General features: G+C 46.9%; 2 protein-coding genes across 6 annotated transcripts in view; one reads left to right on the top strand and one right to left on the bottom strand.

The window, feature by feature from the left end:
* The window catches only part of slc44a1a (solute carrier family 44 member 1a), a 17,904-nt gene extending 13,201 nt beyond the window's left edge, over nucleotides 1-4,703 (top strand). Inside the window, exon 16 of the mRNA XM_064337677.1 lies at nucleotides 75-4,703. Within this exon, the coding sequence (XP_064193747.1) occupies nucleotides 75-92 (18 nt within the window). The 3' untranslated portion in view covers nucleotides 93-4,703. The remainder of the gene's footprint in view (nucleotides 1-74) is intronic.
* A 190-nt stretch (nucleotides 4,704-4,893) lies between these two features.
* The window catches only part of LOC135255899 (TBC1 domain family member 2A-like), a 21,831-nt gene continuing 16,724 nt past the window's right edge, over nucleotides 4,894-10,000 (bottom strand). For all 5 annotated transcript variants that reach the window (XM_064337672.1, XM_064337674.1, XM_064337673.1 and 2 more), the window contains 5 exons: nucleotides 9,834-10,000; nucleotides 8,349-8,469; nucleotides 7,218-7,403; nucleotides 6,718-6,839; nucleotides 4,894-6,542 (listed from right to left, as the gene is read on the bottom strand). The exon at nucleotides 9,834-10,000 is cut by the window's right edge and continues 340 nt beyond it. In XM_064337672.1, the coding sequence (XP_064193742.1) occupies nucleotides 6,341-6,542; nucleotides 6,718-6,839; nucleotides 7,218-7,403; nucleotides 8,349-8,469; nucleotides 9,834-10,000 (798 nt within the window). In that variant the 3' untranslated portion in view covers nucleotides 4,894-6,340. The remainder of the gene's footprint in view (nucleotides 6,543-6,717; nucleotides 6,840-7,217; nucleotides 7,404-8,348; nucleotides 8,470-9,833) is intronic.

Here is a 10,000-nt window from a genome sequence, read left to right as displayed (position 1 = left end):
TGCTTTATGAATATGGGCCTTAATTTGCTCTGAAATGCTTAATAAATACAGGTCTTTATTTGCTTTTTTTACAGGCTTCTGGTGGAAGTTAAGGTTGACCCAAAATCACCAAATGAGGAGTTTCTAAAGACATTCCAGATGTTTATTTTTTACCAACATGTAATATGTTTACTAAGCTTTTGACTCCAGAGAACACTGATATTTTAATACACTACGTAACGATGCACTTTATACTAAAGCTGTGTGCGTATTTGCCGCTGATGCATTTTCGTAGCGATGGCCTTTTTTAAACTGAGTAAAAGGAAGGGGTCTCTGGTCTAGTGAAATGCTGAAATGTGTAGAATCGAGACGATTGCTGCGTTCCTTTGAAAAGCCATTATTGATTCCATTCAGATGAAAACACCCATCAAATATTTTTTCTTCACTTTTTGCAAGTTTATAAGTCTTTAAACACTTAGTTTCAGAAATTTTGGGTGCTTTGTAAAAATGTGTTTGTGTTTTCCTGCACCATACCTGAAGGCATAAATGTGGTGCGTTAGGTCATTTTGTAATACTCTTTTCATTTTTTTATTTCAGTGGGAGGGTGTCTCTGTATATACTGAACTATGCTTTATTTTGAATAATTTTAAGACTTTTTATCCACCATCAGTTATGAGCAACATTTTAGTTTTGCAGTTTTTTTAAGTTTTTTTTTTTTTGTAATGTTGTGAAATGTAACGAGCTGCATGAGACGCGGCTCACTGACGGGACTCCTGAGGAGCGCGAGGGCGCGTCTGGCACGCGTTAGGCCCCTAAACTGCGTACCCTCCTGTTACCTAGCAATAAGAACCTGAGAGAATGTTCCGGAACTGCCCCTCAGGTGGGACACCTCCCCGTCACAAATGACGTCCCGGTCTGTAGCCTGTGCGCTGGAGAAATACTGAACTCGTATAAAAAGCAGTGGATAATCGCGTTTCTGACAGAGGAAGGAGACTTTTGCCACGGTCCCTTAAGTTGGGTTGAGTCTTCTGCTTGCCTGCAGGTTTAACTCCAGTCCTGGAGGGGGGGCTGTGTCTGCAAGTTTAACTCCAGTCCAGGAGGGGTCGCTGTGTCTGCAGGTTTAACTCCAGTCCAGGAGGGGGCGCTGTGTCTGCAGGTTTAAGTGGAGTTTGCGTAGAGATCCTCCAGCCTTTCGCTTTGCCTTAATCCTGCTGTGCCTCCCCACAGCCGTGGAGGTGGTTTTTAAATCCTGGGATGCTTGCATGTCACCCAGTCCAACTTGCCTTAAAACATTCGAGATAGATTCACGTATGATTTATTAGTTTCTGCCTGGTTCAGTGTTTGACTGGACCGGAAGCCCGCTTCTGGGTCTGAGAGATATTGAATGTATCAGACCTTTAATTTACTGGTGGTGCATAATTTATGCAACCTTCTATTACCTGAACTTTTTGTGACGCTACCTTGTGACAGAGTGAGAGCAACTTTTTTTGTGAAGGTTGCGTTTTTTTTTTGTTGTTATCAGATTTATTGCAGGTACTAAAAGATTTATCATTATTTTTTTGTGCTGGTCTACTACAAACTGAAAAACCTGTCCCGTGTACGTATCGTCCCGCAGGATCCTGGTGCACCTCGGCTCAGTCTGAGGTTACGTTCCAAGTTCTGCGTTACCGCGGCAACACGGATGCACTCAGGAAGTGAGCAGGGTCGTAAACGGCGAGGCCAGTTGTGATTAGACATAAGTGCCACCGGCAGTTTGGTGATGCCGCAGAACTCAAAGGAGGTCGCGGCCCGAATGGGCACGGGGAAACGATTGGTCCCTCCAAAAAGAGGAAGAGAGAGAAAAAGAAGAGATTGGGGGGTCACAGGGACAGAAAGAGCTGAGGCTTAGTGGGGCTCGCCTTAACTGGAGATCCAAGGGCTGTGGTATTCACTGGTCTTTGGAGAGCCACATGGTGGTGTGTGGGTAGTTATTTTTTGACCTTTAAATCCAAAACCAATTCAGACTCAAGGAGACAGGTGAGACAAATTGAGCTGCTATCAACTGCTGAATTTATTGACTTATAAGTAAAAATGAAAACCAGCACCCCCTCTAACTCTCCAAGGGTAAGTGCAAGTACCTCTGGTTCAGAGTTATGCGATGCCCATTGTAGAGCACTATGAAATGGTTTCCTCCCCGATTCTGACTTTTAATACTTCATATTGTGTGTTATGTACATTGGCAATAATAACAAACCAAAATACGTTTGGAAATTATTTTTTGTGCAGTTTGCTCAGAATAAAAGCTTAACACGTTTACATAAAGGGAAAATAATCAATTTTATGTGTTTAAGGGAAATATTTAACCAGATGCTATTACAAGATTTTGGTTTATTGTCGTCTACGCCACAATTTAATTGCATGAGTTTGATTCCATATTTTATATGTATACATTTAATATTGTCATTTAATGTACTTAGAGAGCATACTCTGACTTAAAACATCGGTGCTAGTTTTTATGACTTTGCACCTGTTAATGACACTGTTAAAGCCATTTGTGGGTTTGCTACAACAATGAAATCTCCTAAAATGTTCTGCTTAAATGCCACTAGTGTACTATAATATCTGCTGCAATTGTAATTTAGATTTATAGGGTGTGTATTTTTAAAGAACCAACAAGACATGGAGAAAATGTTTTCCTAGCAACGGAACATGGCATTAAACTGATAAGACAAAGATATAAACTTACTCATGCACTGCTGAAGTGATGCGATATTTACCTGGCAGGTGGCTGCCCTTTTAACCTGTGATTTAGCCAGGTAAGTTAGGTGAAGTAGCATTGGATGCCTTGCTTGCTAGTGAGTTAGCTGTCTTGGTGAATAAGCTTGGGTTTGTGAAAATTGCACATTGGCCCTAAAAATATTGTTCTGATTCTGTGATTGGCCAAAATATTTCAATGTTGACTTCCAAGAATTTGATGCATTTATTTGTGATATCTGAGTGGGTGTTGATTACTTGGTGTAAACTGTACTCAAATGATATACATTGTGTTTTATTGGGACATATGTTATTTTACCATCCTGATACTATGGTAGTGGTCAGAAATGCTTTATGTCGAAGTTCCTTGAGTCCTTCCATTGCAGTGTGATGGGTTTGTGATTAACGATCCGTTGAGTAAACTAGCAAAGATAAAGTGCACAAATTCACATTCATATTTAGAGGAGAACCAAAGGTGCCTTGTCTCAGTGTCCATGGAGAGATTGCGATTTTGGCCCCAAATATAAGTTCATATAAGTCATTTTCCTTCAATGCAGATTGTGAAATGTGGGCAATACATTCCTATCTTAATTTTATGCATATATTGTGAAGTGAGGCAGTGTCTTGATAATATTTTATTTCTATATATTTTTCTGTATGTTCCATTTCCATATATGGACACTCAGGTCAAGGACAGGGATATTGCTAAATGGATCCAGTGAGAGTGATTCTTAGTTATTGGAGGAAATGCCAAAGACTACCTGCATTATTCTCAAAATCCTAATCACGCTGTGCAGCAGGGATATTGGGCAATAGCGCAGCTGGTTTTCATTCCTCCCTCTAATCAGAGATCAGTTTAGACCTGTGACACCAGGTGAGTGGAACCTTCAGCCAATGACATTACCTCTGGTTGGTGACATTAGCCAATCAGCTATCAGGTAGAAAAGAAAACCAGCAGCACTACTGTCCTCTGGGCCTGATCTGGCCACCTCTGACCTGCTGAAAGGACATTAGATGTACGGTAAAGAGATGGCGGTTACTGGATAGAGAGAAAAAGAAAGGAGAGAGAAGGGAGAAAGGGGGGATGTTTTCCTTTTTAAAATGCTACCTGGCAGCAACATCTCGGGCTCCATTATGGCGAGGCGGGAAGCCGCAGTGTTTAAAATGGCGGGAAGCCGCAGTGCTTAAAATGGCGGGAAGTCGCAGTGCTTAAAATGGCGGGAATCCGCAGTGCTTAAAATGGCGGGAATCCGCAGTGCTTAAAATGGCGGGAAGCCGCGTCCCGCCAGGCGAGACACTCTGGTGCTACCGCGGCTTGTTCTGTCCGCTGCTCTGTCCGCCGCTCGGACCGTCAGTCCGTACCGATCCCATTTGGCGCAACTGCACATTTCCACTGTCACCCACCCGCCACGGCCCTGTCACCCGCCCGCCACGGACCTGTCACCCACCCGCCACGGCCCTGTCACCCACCCGCCACTGTCACCCACCCGCCACGGCCCTGTCACTGGGAAAACAAGTGTGGCGTTAAAACTGACCGATGTTCTTCAGGCAGCATGCATACCGCATGCCACGGCGGCTTTCAATAATTCAGCCATTAAAGCCATGAGGGGTGAATTTTACTGCACATCATTTTATTTTATTATTTTTAAAAATGTAACAAAAATGTTCCAAAGTCATTGCTCTGCAGGTTTTGTAGTAGTGTGTGATAAACTGCTAGCTCTATATTAGTTAGCGATGAGAGCTTTGAGATACGAGGCGCTCTTTCTCTGGGACGTCCCACTGGGGGAATTTACTGTACGATACTGAACTTATAAAACCACCGCCGCGCACCACAGCCATGTCTGTGCAGCTGTCTGGTGCTAACACTAGCGTTTAGCTTGGAGCTGCGGCTTCTCTGTAATGTCTGATTATTGTTTTATTTTTCCTCTGAAGGTATATTCTTTCTTATGTATCTCTTTTTTTAATAAGCAATAAAATGGGAAAGATTTGAACATGCTGTTCACTGTGGTCTTTTGAACATTTACGGAATATTGGTGTCAGAAACTGGAGAAGGGCCCAGCTGGACCCATCCAAACTGACCTGCAGTGCGTATTTCTGTCCAACACCGACAAACAATCCTAAAACAGTGAAAACCTTTAATTTTCCTCATCTTGACACTCACAGAAAACAAATACAAGAACATTTTTATATTTCAAACACTATATTTAATAACAGTTTGTGGAACACATTTCCTTTCAAAGAAAGTTGAATTTACATAAAAAGCCATTCCACCAACTTGACGTAACTATTTTCAGTTATCACACTTTTCCTTTTCGCATTTCATAAATATGACCGTGACCTTTGACCCAGCAGCACCAGACTACAGCTGAGAGTGAAAGCACGCCAAAATCATCAACCCGAAGGAGTAAAAGTTTTTAAAAATCACTGAGTCGTCCAGCACTTCAAGCACCTTAAAAAATTAAAATGGGTTAAACTGACCATTGACACAACAGGAGGGTTGCCATAGCGCCGTTGCTTAGTACCGATTGGCTGCCAGCGTCTGGACGTTTCGTGGCCTGTGTTTGACGGACCCCGAGGCCCGTCTCCTGCCACCGGAGGATGTGGGGTCCTCAGGCACCCAGGACCGGTCAGGAAGGTTTTTATAAACTGAGACGGTGCTGTGGTAAACGTTTGGTTGCTGGGCACTGTTGCTACGGCTGCTGATGGGGGCCGACTGAGCACCACTTCTTGAACGAGTCGCTCGCTGCTTCTGGTTACACCAAACCCCACCCCCCCCGCCACCCGCCACCCGACACACCCGCCAAACACAAGCAAGCGTATCTCAGAGACCTTTACAGAATGTTTCAAACAGAGCGAACGTGGCCTTCGAGGCAGAACTGCAACAAAATGGTTTCCTGTTTGCCCTCCATCTCTGGCCTGACCAGACGGAACTAAGTGCAGACGTTTGCACATACACTCTAGTGACCTCTAGTGGCTGACTCGTGTCATTGCAGACCGTGTTCCACATTGTAACAGGATGCCACTGTGGTGCACATCACAGCTCAGCCTGATGGGGTCCCGGTGGCCTGTACAGCTACACCATTACACCACATCCCTGAAGCCTCAGCAAATTAAAACTTATTTAAAAAAGTATTTAAAAAAAAATAATTATTTTTTAAAAATACACTTAAAAAAGTATATTTTTAATACACTAAGAAAAAAATATATCTCCAAAGGCAAGTTGTAGTGTTCTGCTTGAGTGTGTCAGTGTGAGTATCAGAGCGGGACTCTACGGTCGTGACACGCCCCTGCGTGGGGAAGAGTCCAGGCCCCGCCCCATCAGGTGAGTCTTACCTGTGTGACTGGTGTGGCCTGAGAGGGAGCAGGACAGACCCTCAACACCTCTAAAGCAGGCATTTCACACTGCAGCACCGCAGTGTCTGCAGGTTTAACTCCAGTCCTGGGTGCTGCCCCCATGTCCCTGCCCTGCCCCCATGTCCCCACCCCCATGTCCGTGCCCCGCCTCCATGTTCCTGCCCTGCCCCCACATCCCTGCCCTGGCCCGCCCCGCCTCACCCCGCCCACACCCCTGTCCTCGCCCCCACCCTGCCCCGCCCCGCCCCGCCCCTCCTCCACGCCCTCGCCCCGGCTACCCCTCGGCCTCGTCCTCGCTGGCCATGGCGTACAGGTCCTTGTCCTTGCGCTCGGCATTCTGGGCCACATACTCTCTCTGGATCCGCTCCAGCTCGCTCAGCTCCGCCCGGATCTTCTCCAGGTGCAGCGCCCGCCGGCCCCTCAGCAGCTTTATGGGGAGCGGGTTCATGCTGCTGAACGCGATGCTCATCAGCCTCCTGCAGGGGGCGCCAGAGACACACAGACAGCAATTTCAGCAGGGCATACAGAAGAGTGTACAGCAGGGTGTACGGCGTACTGAATGGTGTTAAGCAGGGCGGTCAGAAGGGCGTGTGCTCATATCAGTAGCCGAAATGCATGAGTCCCTCTGCCCCCTGCCCCAAGTGCCTTTACCTGCTGTCGGTGATGGTTTTGGTGAAGAATCGGAGGTACTGGTACATCTCCACCTTGTTCTGGATTTTCAGAATGTCCTCCTCTCTGTACTTTAAGAGGGCCAATGCGTACCGGAACAGAATCTGAAACAAGAGCAACATTACACCGCTCTGTCCTTCTCTCTGAGCTGATTTCACACTCAGGTTTGTCAGTAATCCACAGTAATCCAATTTTCTGGTGGCCAAAATATTTCAGTTTTTCTCAATTATTTGATGCAGGTCTGACACGCAAAAACACACACAAACACACACACACAGAAGGGCACACATACACACACACACACACACACACATACACACACACACATACACATACACACACACACATACACACATACACACACACAGAAGGGCACACATACACACACATACACACATACACACACACACACACACATACACACATACACACACACAGAAGGGCACACACACACACACACACACACACACACACACACACACCTTGGTGCCCTCATACAGGAAAGCATCCCAGATCCGCAGCAGTATATTGGTAGTCAGGCTCTCTATGAAGACCACCAGGAACCAGTTGAAGGTGATGAGGGACACGTCCACCTCCAGCTCCTCCAGGTGAGCAGTGAGGCGTGGCAGCTTCTCCACCATCAGGTCCTTCAGCACCCGCTGGTCTGCCTGCAGGGCGACGACAGAGAGCACAATCATATTCTGAGGGTTTTAAAAAAAACTTTACACAGCAGCTACAGAGAAAACTAGGGTTTGGTTGTGCTGCTGTAAGGTCAGGTGGTTTGGCTGTGCTGCAGTCTGGATAGGTGAAGGTTGGTTGTGCTGCAGTAAGGTCAGGTGGTCTGGTTGTGCTGCAGTAAGGTCAGGTGATCTGGTTGTGCTGCAGTAAGGTCAGGTGATCTGGTTGTGCTGCAGTAAGTTCAGGTGGTTTGGCTGTGCTGCAGTAAGGTTAGGTGAAGGTTGGTTGTGCTGCAGTAAGGTCAGGTGAAGGTTGGTTGTGCTGCAGTAAGGTCAGGTGTTCTGGTTGCGCTGCAGTAAGGTCAGGTGGTCTGGTTGTCCTGCAGTAAGGTCAGGTGATCTGGTTGTGCTGCAGTAAGGTCAGGTGATCTGGTTGTGCTGCAGTAAGGTCAGGTGATCTGGTTGTGCTGCAGTAAGGTCAGGTGATCTGGTTGTGCTGCAGTAAGTTCAGGTGGTTTGGCTGTGCTGCAGTAAGGTTAGGTGAAGGTTGGTTGTGCTGCAGTAAGGTCAGGTGAAGGTTTGTGCTGCAGTAGTCGTGTTGTTGTCTGCAGTAAGGTCAGGTGATCTGGTTGTGCTGCAGTAAGGTCAGGTGATCTGGTTGTGCTGCAGTAAGGTCAGGTGATCTGGTTGTGCTGCAGTAAGGTCAGGTGAAGGTTGGTTGTGCTGCAGTAAGTTCAGGTGGTTTGGTTGTGCTGCAGTAAAGTCAGGTGATCTGGTTGTGCTGCAGTAAGGTCAGGTGATCTGGTTGTGCTGCAGTAAGGTCAGGTGATCTGGTTGTGCTGCAGTCAGGTTTGGTGGTCTGGTTGTGCTGCAGTCAGGTTTGGTGGTCTGGTTGTGCTGCAGTTAGGTTAGGTGAAGGTTGGTGCGCATGCACACCTGGGAGCCAGCGAGGGTCTTGCCGTAGTAATCCTGAGGCAAGACGGTCTCAACCACAGCCACCAGACACCAGAAAGCCTCCTCCTCATCCTGCAGCACCAACAGGGCGAGGGCAGCGAGCCTGGGGGGGGGGTGTTGGGGGGTAGGAGTAGTTTAGTTACACAGTTCCTTCAAATTCAGCAGTTTTCTGGTAGTTCAACTACATTTAAATATGTGTAGTGGTCGTAATAGTTCATTACTTTTTTGTAATTTTGAGGTGTAGTGAACTACAGGAACTACCAATTACTTTTGACCATAAAATACCTGGCAGTAGTGTTAGTAGATCTACTGTACCTGTTGAGTCCCTGGCAGTAGTTTTGGTAGATCTACTCTACCTGTTGAGTCCCTGGCAGTAGTTTTGGTAGACCTACTCTACCTGTTGAGTCCCTGGCAGTAGTGTTAGTAGACCTACTCTACCTGTTGAGTCCCTTGCAGTAGTGTTAGTAGATGTGCTCTACCTGTTGTGTCCCTTGCAGTAGTGTTAGTAGATGTGCTCTACCTGTTGAGTCCCTTGCAGTTGTGTTAGTAGATCTACTCTACCTGTTGAGTCCCTTGCAGTAGTGTTAGTAGATGTGCTCTACCTGTTGAGTCCCTTGCACCTGCAGTAGTGTTAGTAGATCTACTCTACCTGTTGAGTCCCTGGCAGTAGTTTTGGTAGACCTACTCAACCTGTTGAGTCCCTGGCAGTAGTGTTAGTAGATCTACTCTACCTGTTGAGTCCCTGGCAGTAGTTTTGGTAGATCTACTCTACCTGTTGAGTCCCTGGCAGTAGTGTTTGTAGATGTGCTCTACCTGTTGAGTCCCTGGCAGTAGTTTTGGTAAATCTACTCTACCTGTTGAGTCCCTTGCAGTAGTGTTAGTAGATGTGCTCTACCTGTTGAGTCCCTGGCAGTAGTTTTGGTAAATCTACTCTACCTGTTGAGTCCCTTGCAGTAGTGTTAGTAGATGTGCTCTACCTGTTGAGTCCCTGGCAGTAGTGTTAGTAGATGTGCTCTACCTGTTGAGTCCCTGGCAGTAGTGTTTGTAGATGTGCTCTACCTGTTGAGTCCCTGGCAGTAGTGTTAGTAGATGTGCTCTACCTGTTGAGTCCCTTGCAGTAGTGTTTGTAGATGTGCTCTACCTGTTGAGTCCCTGGCAGTAGTGTTAGTAGATGTGCTCTACCTGTTGAGTCCCTGGCAGTAGTGTTAGTAGATGTGCTCTACCTGTTGAGTCCCTGGCAGTAGTGTTAGTAGATGTGCTCTACCTGTTGAGTCCCTGCAGTAGTGTTGTAGATGTGCTCTACCTGTTGAGTCCCTGGCAGTAGTGTTAGTAGATGTGCTCTACCTGTTGAGTCCCTGGCAGTAGTGTTTGTAGATGTGCTCTACCTGTTGAGTCCCTGGCAGTAGTGTTTGTAGATGTGCTCTACCTGTTGAGTCCCTTGCAGTAGTGTTTGTAGATCTACTCTACCTGTTGAGTCCCTGGCAGTAGCCGATGGCGGGGTTTTGCCAGGAGAAGGCCAGCAGGACGCGGTGGAGCTGCTGCACGGTAGGGTTGGAGGGCGAGGAGAAGTGCTGGTTGCCGGTGAGGGTGCGGTGGAGGTCCAGCTGGATCTGGCGGGAGGCCGGGTGAGGCGT

Source organism: Anguilla rostrata, chromosome 5 (assembly GCF_018555375.3).
Source record: "Anguilla rostrata isolate EN2019 chromosome 5, ASM1855537v3, whole genome shotgun sequence".
In the NCBI taxonomy this organism is placed as follows: domain Eukaryota; kingdom Metazoa; phylum Chordata; class Actinopteri; order Anguilliformes; family Anguillidae; genus Anguilla; species Anguilla rostrata.
The sequence above is the reverse complement of the archived record's forward strand: the minus strand, read 5'-3'. Positions and strand labels throughout refer to the sequence as shown.